Consider the following 13,475-nt stretch of genomic DNA (forward strand, 5'->3'; position numbering starts at 1 on the left):
TCCATATTGTCTATACACATCATATACTGTCCATATTGTCTATACACATCATATACTGTCCATATTGTCTATACACATCATATACTGTCCATACACATCATATACTGTCCATATTGTCCATACACATCATATACTGTCCATATTGTCTATACACATCATATACTGTCCATATTGTCTATACACATCATATACTGTCCATATTGTCTATACACATCATATACTGTCCATACTGCCTATACACATCATATACTGTCCATATTGTCTATACACATCATATACTGTCCATATTGTCTATACACATCATATACTGTCCATATTGTCTATACACATCATTGCTCTTCCTGGTATTTCTTCATTCCTTTCTTTTTATTTGTTGTATTTGTGTGCATTGTTCGGTATTAATGTACTGTTGGACCTAGGAACATAAGCATTTCACTGCACCTGCAATAACGTCTGCTAAATATATGTACGCAACCAATACAATTTGATTTGATTTGTAGATCAGTGATTCCGCACAGTACGACGGCAATGTAGTAGATGTCAAACACACACATTATGTGAACCTCAGCTGCTGTTGTTTACCACTGGAGAGTTGGGAAGTATTTAAGATACAACACATATGATAGATAGCAACCTCTCTATGTGACAAACCTTCATTGATAGATACAGAGGTTGCTATTTGACAAACCTTCATTGTAGGATCCCATTGAAAAGCAGATCACAATGTGTGAACATGCACTTTCTGCTGTCTTTTCTATCCAACTCCTGTGCTCCTATATTTAGATGTACTGTACATGATAATAATAGTTCCTGTCTAGTCTCAGTATGTAATGTAGAACTGACTCACCTTGCAGGAGGAAGCCAGCAGGGAGCCATCCTCTTTCCAGCTCAGACTCTGCAGCTGATCACCGTGCGGCTCCAGAGCTGCAGACAGACACACACAGGTCAGAGGTCAAGAGACTGGTCAGCTCAGCCCACAGGTTATCACAGGGGAGACCAAGTCAAGGAGAGGTCACAGAGAGGTCAACAGCACAGGTAAACACAAGACAGGGAACAACAGCACAGGTAAACAACAACAGCCCAGGACAGGTCAACAACACAGGACAACACAGAAGGCTAGGTCAGAGGAGAACAACTAAAGCACACAAAGAACAGATTCAGGATGAATAGACAGAAAGAAAAGAAAGCACAGGTAGAAACAACACAGGGAGGCACATAAGTCAACACAGGACAGGTGAAGCCAAGACACAGGACAGGTGAGGCCAAGACACAGGACAGGTGAAGCCAAGACACAGGACAGGTGAAGCCAAGACACAGGACAGGTGAAGCCAAACCACAGGACACAGAGGGAAACACAGGATGAAACAACAGTACATAGACTGTAGAAACCCCAAAGCAGACCCAGTTGACCCAGTTAAGACCACCTGGATCAATGGTACACAGGACATAATGAGGTTATGGTGCTATGGCTGGTTATGGCTACAGCATAGCATTGATGGGTCATGATGACACGACAGTAGATGGCATAGATGACAACAGCATTTGTCAATGGTGAAGAAAGTCGTCACACGGGGGACACACACTCTCCCCAAGTGTTGAGGTTCACCCTGATGAACCCAGACCACATTAACAGCAGGGTCAGGGGTCAGAGAGGGGTGGTGAGGGAGTAATGGAAGGGCAGGGCACAGCCTGTGGGGGGCAGCAGTGAGCAGCATCAGCCATCATGGTGGGGCCTGTCTGTCAGGACTGGGTGGAAGGCCAGCGGATAAGCAAACTGCCCCAGGCCACCCAGACCAGACCAGACCAGAGAACCACGGAGACTGAGAAGAGACAGACGTTACCTCAACCGCTCTTCAGCAGCAGAGACAGCATAGACTGCCTGTCTGTCAGTGAGACAGAGTCACCCTGAGGAAACCGCCTCGCATGACCCCAACATAGAGAGACGTGATACACCAATAACACAGAGACGTGATACACCAATAACAGAGACGTTATACACCAATAACAGGGAGGTTATACACCAATAACAGAGAGGTTATACACCAATAACAGAGACGTGATACACCAATAACAGAGACGTGATACACCAATAACAGAGACGTGATACACCAATAACAGAGACGTGATACACCAATAACAGAGACGTGATACACCAATAACAGAGACGTGATACACCAATAACAGAGACGTGATACACCAATAACAGAGACGTGATACACCAATAACAGAGACGTGATACACCAATAACAGAGACGTGATACACCAATAATAGAGACGTGATACACCAATAACAGAGACGTGATACACCAATAACAGAGACGTGATACACCAATAACAGAGAGGTTATACACCAATAACAGAGAAACGTTATACACCAATAACAGAGAAACGTTATACACCAATAACAGAGAGGTTATACACCAATAACAGAGAGGTTATACACCAATAACAGAAAAACGTTTTACACCAATAACAGAGAGACCTGATACACCAATAACAGAGACGTTATACACCAATAACATAGAGACGTTATACACCAATAACATAGCGACGTTATACACCAATAACATAGCAACGTTATACACCAATAACAGAGACGTTATACACCAATAACATAGAGACGTTATACACCAATAACATAGAGACCAGATACACCAATAACATAGAGACCTGATACACCAATAATATAGAGACCTGATACACCAATAACAGAGACGTTATACACCAATAACAGAGACGTTATACACCAATAACATAGAGACGTTATACACCAATAACATAGAGACCAGATACACCAATAACATAGAGACCTGATACACCAATAATATAGAGACCTGATACACCAATAACAGAGACGTTATACACCAATAACAGAGACGTTATACACCAATAACATAGAGACGTTATACACCAATAACATAGAGACGTTATACACCAATAACATAGAGACGTTATACACCAATAACATAGAGACGTTATACACCAATAACATAGAAACGTTATACACCAATAACATAGAGACCAGATACACCAATAACATAGAGACCTGATACACCAATAATATAGAGACCTGATACACCAATAACAGAGAGGTGATACACCAATAACAGAGACGTTATACACCAATAACAGGGAGGTTATACACCAATAACAGAGAGGTTATACACCAATAACAGAGAGGTTATACACCAATAACAGAGACGTGATACACCAATAACAGAGACGTGATACACCAATAACAGAGACGTGATACACCAATAACAGAGACGTGATACACCAATAACAGAGACGTGATACACCAATAACAGAGACGTGATACACCAATAACAGAGAGGTTATACACCAATAACAGAGACGTGATACACCAATAACAGAGAGGTGATACACCAATAACAGAGACGTTATACACCAATAACAGGGAGGTTATACACCAATAACAGAGAGGTTATACACCAATAACAGAGAGGTTATACACCAATAACAGAGACGTGATACACCAATAACAGAGACGTGATACACCAATAACAGAGACGTGATACACCAATAACAGAGACGTGATACACCAATAACAGAGACGTGATACACCAATAACAGAGACGTGATACACCAATAACAGAGACGTGATACACCAATAACAGAGACGTGATACACCAATAACAGAGACGTGATACACCAATAATAGAGACGTGATACACCAATAACAGAGACGTGATACACCAATAACAGAGACGTGATACACCAATAACAGAGACGTGATACACCAATAACAGAGACGTGATACACCAATAACAGAGACGTGATACACCAATAACAGAGACGTGATACACCAATAACAGAGACGTGATACACCAATAACAGAGACGTGATACACCAATAACAGAGACGTGATACACCAATAATAGAGACGTGATACACCAATAACAGAGAGGTGATACACCAATAACAGAGACGTTATACACCAATAACAGGGAGGTTATACACCAATAACAGAGAGGTTATACACCAATAACAGAGAGGTTATACACCAATAACAGAGACGTGATACACCAATAACAGAGACGTGATACACCAATAACAGAGACGTGATACACCAATAACAGAGACGTGATACACCAATAACAGAGACGTGATACACCAATAACAGAGACGTGATACACCAATAACAGAGACGTGATACACCAATAATAGAGACGTGATACACCAATAACAGAGACGTGATACACCAATAACAGAGACGTGATACACCAATAACAGAGACGTGATACACCAATAACAGAGACGTGATACACCAATAACAGAGACGTGATACACCAATAACAGAGACGTGATACACCAATAACAGAGACGTGATACACCAATAACAGAGACGTGATACACCAATAACAGAGACGTGATACACCAATAATAGAGACGTGATACACCAATAACAGAGACGTGATACACCAATAACAGAGAGACCTGATACACCAATAACAGAGACGTTATACACCAATAACATAGCGACGTTATACACCAATAACAGAGAAACGTTATACACCAATAACATAGAGACGTTATACACCAATAACATAGAGACGTTATACACCAATAACATAGAGACCAGATACACCAATAATATAGAGACCTGATACACCAATAACAGAGACGTTATACACCAATAACATAGCAACGTTATACACCAATAACATAGAGACGTTATACACCAATAACATAGAGACGTTATACACCAATAACATAGAGACCTGATACACCAATAATATAGAGACCTGATACACCAATAACAGAGACGTTATACACCAATAACATAGAGACGTTATACACCAATAACATAGAGACGTTATACACCAATAACATAGAGACGTTATACACCAATAACATAGAGACGTTATACACCAATAACATAGAGACGTTATACACCAATAACATAGAGACGTTATACACCAATAACATAGAGACATGATACACCATTAACAGAGATGTGATACACCAATAACAGAGACTTTATACACCAATAACATAGAGATGTTATACACCAATAACAGAGATGTTATACACATAGAAAACAATGCAGAACTAAAGATAGATGGACAGACAGTGTTGCTCGCTCACATGTTCAACATTACTGTGACACAGAGCAGAAGGAAACTAAATAAATGTGAAAGGATCAAACTGACTGATTGTGTATGGTCTGTTTGCTGGTATATTTGTGTGAAGATGTGGGTTTGTACTGTATGGATCTATTTGTGTGTGAGTGAGTGATTGTGAGTGTGTGTGTTCATCGTTCATGCATTTGTTTGTGTGTGTTCATGCTTTCCTTCAATCATGTGTCAGTGTCTATAAGAGAGTGTGTGTTCATGTATTCGTCCATTCTTTCATGCCTGCATGGTGTATAGCTCCTCTGCTCTCCTCCACTCCTCCAGTGTATCCTACCTGCTAGCGGTGAGTTTTGGCGGCTGGCGTCCCAGAGCTGGGCTGTCTTGGTGGAGCCTACAGCCAGCAGGCCAGAGGAGGTGGGGTGGAAGGAGACCAGCTCCAGACGACCCTCTCCGGGACACAGGGTCACCTCCGCCCCCCCGGGCTGCTCCTGTTCTGGTTCACACACACGCCACAGCTTCACCTGGATGGACCAAGAAAGCATGTTTTTAGTGACCTTGTTGTGCTGAGTATAAGAGAGACACACACTCACACACACACACGTGCACACACACAAGTGTCAGGTGAATGGGCTCTCAATCAGACATGAAGAGAGTGGCCAAAGGACATACAAAAGTATGTGGACACCCCTTCAAATTAGTGGATTCGGCTATTTCAGCCAAACCCATTGCTGACAGGTGTATACAATTGAGCACACAGCCACGCAATCTCCATAGACAAACATTGGCAGAAGAATGGCCTTTAAGTGCTGTTATTGTGAAGTGGAAACGTCTAGGAGCAACAACGGCTCAGCCGCGAAGGGGTAGGCCACACAAGCTCACAGAATGGGACTGCCGAGTGCTGAAGCGCGTAGCGTGTAAAAATCGTCTGTCCTCGTTTGCAACATTCACTACCGAGTTCCAAACTGCCTCGAAGAAACGTCAGCACAAGAACTGTTCATCGGGAGCTTCAAGAAATGGGTTTCCATGGTCGAGCAGCTGCACACAAGCCTAAGATCACCATCTGCAATGCCAAGCGTCGGCTGGAGTGGTGTTAAGCTCGCCGCCATTGGACTCTGGAGCAGTGGAAACGCGTTCTCTGGAGTGATGAATCACGCTTCACCATCTGGCAGTCTGACGGACAAATCCGGGTTTGGCGGATGCCAGGAGAACGCTACATGCCCCAATGCATAGTGCCAACTGTAAAGTTTGGTGGAGGAGGAATAATGGTCTGGGGCTGTTTTTCATGGTTCGGGCTAGGCCCCTTAGTTCCAGTGAAGGGAAATCTTAATGCTACAGCATACAATTACATTCTAGACAATTCTGTGCTTCCAACTTTGTGGCAACAGTTTGGGGAAGGCCGTTTCCTGTTTCAGCATGACAATGCCCCCGTACACAAAGCGAGGTCCATACAGAAATGGTTTGTCGAGATCGGTGTGGAACTTCAATGGCCTGCACAGAGCCCTGACCTCAACCCCATCGAACACCTTTGGGAGGAATTGGAACACCGACTGCGAGCCAGGCCTAATAATCCAACATCAGTGCCCGACCTCACTAATGCTCTTGTGGCTGAATGGAAGCAAGTGTATGTTACATATGCATATAAATACAGTATTATACACATGTAAATGTTACATATGCATACGTCTATCTAATGTTAGAGAGAAGCTTTTGAGGTTTGTATCTTGCTCCATGTCAGTAGGTCATTGAAGGAAATGACCTAAACTAATCCCTTCACCCCAGCTACACCGAATGAACGTTCAAACCCCAGCTACACTCAATGAACGTTCAAACCCCAGCTACACTCAATGAACGTTCAAACCCCAGCTACACTCAATGAACGTTCAAACCCCAGCTACACTGAACATTCAAAGGCAGAGTATAGACATGCTATTAGCCCCAACCCCATTGTTTATGAACAGTGAGTTCATTTCAAACAGCTGGCCTTGCCCTAAAACCCACCGCAGCCGACTCAGTATGCCCATACCCAACCACCTACTGTTAAACATTGGAGCTTTCACTACTAGGACTATGGACACCTGGACCATGTTCTCACTACTAGGACCACTGACACCTGGACCATGTTCTCACTACTAGGACCACTGACACCTGGACCATGTTCTCACTACTAGGACCACTGATACCTGGACCATGTTCTCACTACTAGGACCACTGACACCTGGACCATGTTCTCACTACTAGGACTATGGACACCTGGACCATGTTCTCACTACTAGGACTATGGACACCTGGACCATGTTCTCACTACTAGGACCACTGACACCTGGACCATGTTCTCACTACTAGGACTACTGACACCTGGACCATGTTCTCACTACTAGGACCACTGACACCTGGACCATGTTCTCACTACTAGGACTACTGACACCTGGACCATGTTCTCACTACTAGGACCACTGACACCTGGACCATGTTCTCACTACTAGGACTATGGACACCTGGACCATGTTCTCACTACTAGGACCACTGACACCTGGACCATGTTCTCACTACTAGGACTACGGACACCTGGACCATGTTCTCACTACTAGGACTACGGACACCTGGACCATGTTCTCACTACTAGGACTACTGACACCTGGACCATGTTCTCACTACTAGGACCACTGACACCTGGACCATGTTCTCACTACGAGGACTACTGACACCTGGACCATGTTCTCACTACTAGGACTATGGACACCTGGACCATGTTCTCACTACTAGGACTATGGACACCTGGACCATGTTCTCACTACTAGGACTACGGACACCTGGACCATGTTCTTACTACTAGGACTCCTGACACCTGGACCATGTTCTCACTACTAGGACTACTGACACCTGGACCATGTTCTCACTACTAGGACTACTGACACCTGGACCATGTTCTCACTACTAGGACTACTGACACCTGGACCATGTTCTCACTACTAGGACTACGGACACCTGGACCATGTTCTCACTACTAGGACTACTGACACCTGGACCATGTTCTCACTACTAGGACTATGGACACCTGGACCATGTTCTCACTACTAGGACTACTGACACCTGGACCATGTTCTCACTACTAGGACTACGGACACCTGGACCATGTTCTCACTACTAGGACTACGGACACCTGGACCATGTTCTCACTACTAGGACTACGGACACCTGGACCATGTTCTCACTACTAGGACTACTGACACCTGGACCATGTTCTCACTACTAGGACTACGGACACCTGGACCATGTTCTCACTACTAGGACTACGGACACCTGGACCATGTTCTCACTACTAGGACTACGGACACCTGGACCATGTTCTCACTACTAGGACTACTGACACCTGGACCATGTTCTCACTACTAGGACTACTGACACCTGGACCATGTTCTCACTACTAGGACTACTGACACCTGGACCATGTTCTCACTACTAGGACTATGGACATCTGGACCAACTGGACTGGAGAACCAGGTGGTATAGAGCTGCAGATCCAGAATTTAATCCAGCAATAAGGTGGTAAAATGGCGGCTTTGAAATGCCACCTGGGGCCTGTTAGTGGGATAAATAATATGCTGTTGTTTCAGGGCTGTGCTGTGCTGAGCCTTCAAATCCTGGGTGTCTGTGTGTGTGTGTGTATTTGCATGCGTGTTCATCAAACTGAAAGTCAGCATCTGCCACAGAGAGTGCGTCTGTTTCTGTCTCTATGGCTAAAGCAGAGCGATGCCACTTTAGCTATGATTTATCTAAAGCGATGACAAAGTCTTAAAACAGCGTGTGTGCGCATACATGTGTGTTTGTGGGTGTGGATATCTGTGTGTGTTATTCAGCACAACAAGGTGACTAAAACAATATGTCTTCTTGGCAGCAGATGAAAGCTGGGAATATAAAGTATCCTAGCTGAGCTCAGGGCTCCTCTACAGATGTTGGGTACTTTACTGTGGACTGAGGCTTACGGCCCAGTGCGGCTGTACATGTGTTTATTCAGCCCTCTGAGGCAGACCCTGCTGCTGAGTCTGCACACACACACACTCACACACTCAGCACATTCTTAAGGCTGAGCACCTGTGGGGAAGCAGCTCTGAGGTAAGATGGACTCTGAGTGACTTCAAAGGTTTCTTTCCACATAATAACAACAGTCAATGCAATTAATTTTTTCATCCAGATCTGTCATAGCCCTCGTTCCCGGCCTAAAGACACAAACAACTGTTCATGTGCATGTACCATGGAAAAATACAACAGACGGTCTGCAAGAGAGTGTGAGACCATAACAAGATCCTCTTTCCTTCCAGAAAGCAATCACTCATCTTATAGTTAGGAGAAGGGCCAAGAGGAAGGAAGGAAAGAATGAAGGACGTTTAAAAAAAATGAAGACAGGGCCTTAGAGGAATGAGGACAGAGAGACAGGGCCTTAGAGGAATGAGGACAGAGAGACAGGGCCTTAGAGGAATGAGGACAGAGAGACAGGGCCTTAGAGGAATGAGGACAGAGAGACAGGGCCTCAGAGGAATGAGGACAGAGAGACAGGGCCTTAGAGGAATGAGGACAGAGAGACAGGGCCTTAGAGGAATGAGGTTGGAGAGGGCCTCACCGTTTCATCTGCAGAACAGGTAACCAGGAGATTATCATCAAACGGAGAGAAGTCCAAATCAGTTATCAGATCTGAGAGAGAGTGAGAGAGACAGAGACAGAGAGAGAGGAGGACAAACAAGAGATTTAGGTCACAAGTGTAAGGGTTTATTTCAGAACAATGGCATTTGCATTCCTCTTGTGATCACTTAGGAACAAGGAGTATAATTTGTAAGTTAAAAGGTCCAATGCAGCAGTATTTATCTCAATATCAAATCATTTCTGGGGAACAATTAAGTACCTTACTGTGATTGTGTTCAATTAAAATGGACAAAAAACAACAACAATAGCTTCTAAACAAATAGCAATTTCTCAAGCAATAATTTTGCTAGGAATGTCTGGGAGTGGTCTATGTGAGGAGGGGAAAACTGAAAACTAGTGGTTATTGGCAGAGATGTTTGGAACCCTTTTTCTAATTGGTCAATTAACTAATTTACCGCCTGGTGATGTCACCAGGCAGGACAAAACTCCATCCCACCAAAACAGGCTGAAATTTCAGGTGGTCTTTCCAAACAGCTCTTACACTAAAAACTAAATTTTCATAATTTCACAGTATTATTCCAACCTCATAGTGTGGAAATATATATAAAACACAGGAAAATCACATTTTTGACTGCACTGGGCTTTTAAGAAACTGGTCTTGTAAAAAAACGGACAAAAGGGAGTGAGTTAGAAAAAGGTTGAGGTTGAAACATAGCCTGTGTCACGGGAGGAATCTGAACCCTGGTCTCTCACGTTAGAAACCACGTTAAACCCTTTTGGGACAATGATTTCTGAAGTCGCAGGCAGGGCTAGCTCATCAGGAGACCATGAGCAACCATGTACCCGACTCATGTTCGCTACACCTAGTTCCATATCTGGTTGTACTGTCTATCTAACTCCTTCGGTCGGAAGTCGTGACATAGCAGTTGGCAAGACAGACAGCACATTCATTGATCTGGGACTGGACTATGTGAAACGTACTCATGGTAAGAATTTGAAACATTAAAGATGCACTATGCAGAAATCGCTCTGCCATTTCCTGGTGGCTAAAATACTAATAGTTTGCTTAATTGCAGATTATGTGACAAAACAAACAAGTGTAGTGTACAGAGTCATTGTACCATCTAAACCACTGTGAAATATATTTTACATAACCAAAAATATTGTATTTTCAGCTGTTTGAAGCAAAAGACGCAAAAACAAAACTTAACGGGAAGCATAGAAATAGTGCACATAGAACAGATCTACCGCTTCTTAAGACTTGCTTTCGATGCAGATGACAGATCTATAACACACATTTCTATATGGATTTGGTCAGGTCGCCCAAAAAGTTACATATTGCAGCTTTAAGAAATGTAAAACAACAGAGAGAGAAATGAGAGCGTTGTGATGAGTGGATAGTGTCTGGCGCTTGTGAAGGAGGGATGAAAAGTGGATAGAGGGATCTTACCAGCATGACATGGGATCAGAGTCACTGTCCACTTGCCATCAGATCCTGGTTCCACAGAGGTGAGGCCGAGCATTCCTCCACCTGGTGACAGAGAAAGAGACACACACACACACACACACAGAGAGACACAGACAGTGTGATCTATACAGTCTCTCTTTCATACTGATATGGCCTGCTCATACAAAACAGATGGGAATCAAGATATGGGAGATATGGGAGATATCTGCTCTGTGATGGTAATACCTGCTCACACACGCTTCAACAGACAGGTAAACTTACCAGAGACAGACAAGTAAACATACCAGAGAGACAGACAGCATGACTCCTCATAAGAGACCAGACAGAACATTCTTAGTTGAACCCCAACCGCATACCACTGTTGCCTGAATCACACTATAGGGCCAACGGATACCACATCCACCATAGTTGCTAGAACCATGCATGAACGGACATTTTGAAAAGAAAATGTCCAAGCCAGCACAGTACGGTTCCGGTCGGCCCTATAGTTGTCCCGACTGAGTCTCATCCTTACCGGCCTGGTCAGTGTTGAAGGCCACAAGCCTGGGGCTGGATTTGATGTGGTTCCCCTGAGAGGTGAAGGATCCTGCCCGGATATTACTGATCCAGCCCTGGACACAGAGGGGTAATTAACAGTGCATTAAGGGTACGTGTGGTGGGACACTGGAGCTATCATTAGGAAGCTGACTGATGGAACTGGCCATCAGATAAAACAAAGGTGATCACTGTGGTCTAAAAGATGACTGTCTAACGGACATTATGAGTAGGCTATTTCTGACCTATGCTAATACAATAGAGTAGGGCCGAACATAATTGTTGTTATACATGACAAGAAAACCATTAGAATGTTTCAGTTGTTGTCTGTTCACTTAAAATGCAAGTCTGTCCAACTGAGTGGGATCCTAAGCGTTCCCTTGACAAGTCCACACAAGAGAACAGCAGCTCACACTCTTTCAGACACACACTGCTGAAGTGCAATGCAGTTCATAGTCATCCCCAAATAAACTGTGGATACCTTAAACGCAGAGGCAGAGCACACACACACTGCTTCTCCAAACACCCAAGATTAAGACTAACTGTCATAATAAGGAAGTCGGTATCAGAGGGTGTGTTTTTATACACACACCCTCTGCCGTGCCTGTTGAATCAGCAGAATGTTAAGGAAGTGGAAGCGACTCCCTGCGATGTTTATTCTAAAACCTATTTTCACAACAGTAACAACAGGGCAGAGGCAGGAGGGCTGTGTGTTTGAATACCACTGCTGCCAAAACCGTTATGGACTAACCATGTCAGACAATAGGCCTAAACACAGTTGCGGGCACCGGCAGGGAAGGTACAGAGAGCACTTTCCAGCCCAGACAGCGTCTGACAGCCCAGCAAAACAGCTAGTTTCTCTCTCTCAGGAAACACACATTACTGCTCCACAGGCAGCCAGGCATAAAGAGAACCAGGTGCCCATTCACACTCACTCACTCCTTGGAGTTCTCCCTCCCTCTCTACCCCTCTCTCTCCCTCTAGCTCTCTCACTCTCGCTTTCTCTCTCTCCCCATTTGAAGTGGTGCTTTGAGCGTTGCTTTTCTGAGGCAGTCCTCGTAACAGGATCAGAGATCCACTCTGCAGCTGAAACTCACTCACACTGTGAGACTGTGTGGAGGCTTGCTACATTGAGAATAATCATCCAAGTAATGGTCTTTTTCATAACCTATTTATAAGAGCACCCTTTTCAAGCTGTATTTTAGCCAGAGAGGGGTCACTCATGATGTAGGCCTGTTATAAAAGGGAACTTAACTCTCATCAATGCCAAACCAGTCATGAACTTCAGCTATTGCTTGACCGTGCAGCAGTGTACTGTAGTTTACACTGTAGGCCTAACCACTGTAGGTCATCATGCACATACAGCTCTGAGGAGACTGCAGTTGGGTGTCACACATGCTCTGAGCACCTGGTAGCAGCGGTGTGTGGCTTCACCATCAGATACATCTAAGGGCCTCTGGGGCTTTAGCAGAGGACTGAACAGCTGACTGGACTAATCCCCAGTCCTGCTGTGACTGCACTTGAGTCCCAGGACCTGCCACAGCCAAGGCCCCGGCCCCAGTAGCCTTGCCCAAGCCCTTGGGTATTTCCCATTTTCCTCTTTCTCTCTATCCCCCCACACAATAATGTGTGACAAAGCCCAGGCTAAACCTGAATAAATATATACATATAAAGAGACAAAGCCCAGGCTAAAAAAGGCAAGCCATGGTTCTAAATAAGAGGGATTGTTCAGGTGGTAG

General features: G+C 44.3%; 1 protein-coding gene across 1 annotated transcript in view; it reads right to left on the minus strand.

Annotated features, from left to right (window-relative positions):
• The window catches only part of LOC311139825 (coronin-7-like), a gene marked incomplete at its 3' end in the record, with an annotated part of 77,133 nt that overhangs the window by 61,724 nt on the left and 1,934 nt on the right, over nt 1–13,475 (minus strand). The window contains exons 2-6 of the mRNA XM_084174801.1: nt 11,717–11,813; nt 11,185–11,265; nt 9,715–9,785; nt 5,431–5,617; nt 848–924 (exon numbers count right to left, since the gene is read on the minus strand). Of these exons, the coding sequence (XP_084030927.1) occupies nt 848–924; nt 5,431–5,617; nt 9,715–9,785; nt 11,185–11,265; nt 11,717–11,813 (513 nt within the window). The remainder of the gene's footprint in view (nt 1–847; nt 925–5,430; nt 5,618–9,714; nt 9,786–11,184; nt 11,266–11,716; nt 11,814–13,475) is intronic.

Source organism: Coregonus lavaretus (genome assembly GCF_964263955.1).
Source record: "Coregonus lavaretus genome assembly, chromosome: 2".
Lineage (NCBI taxonomy): Eukaryota > Metazoa > Chordata > Actinopteri > Salmoniformes > Salmonidae > Coregonus > Coregonus lavaretus.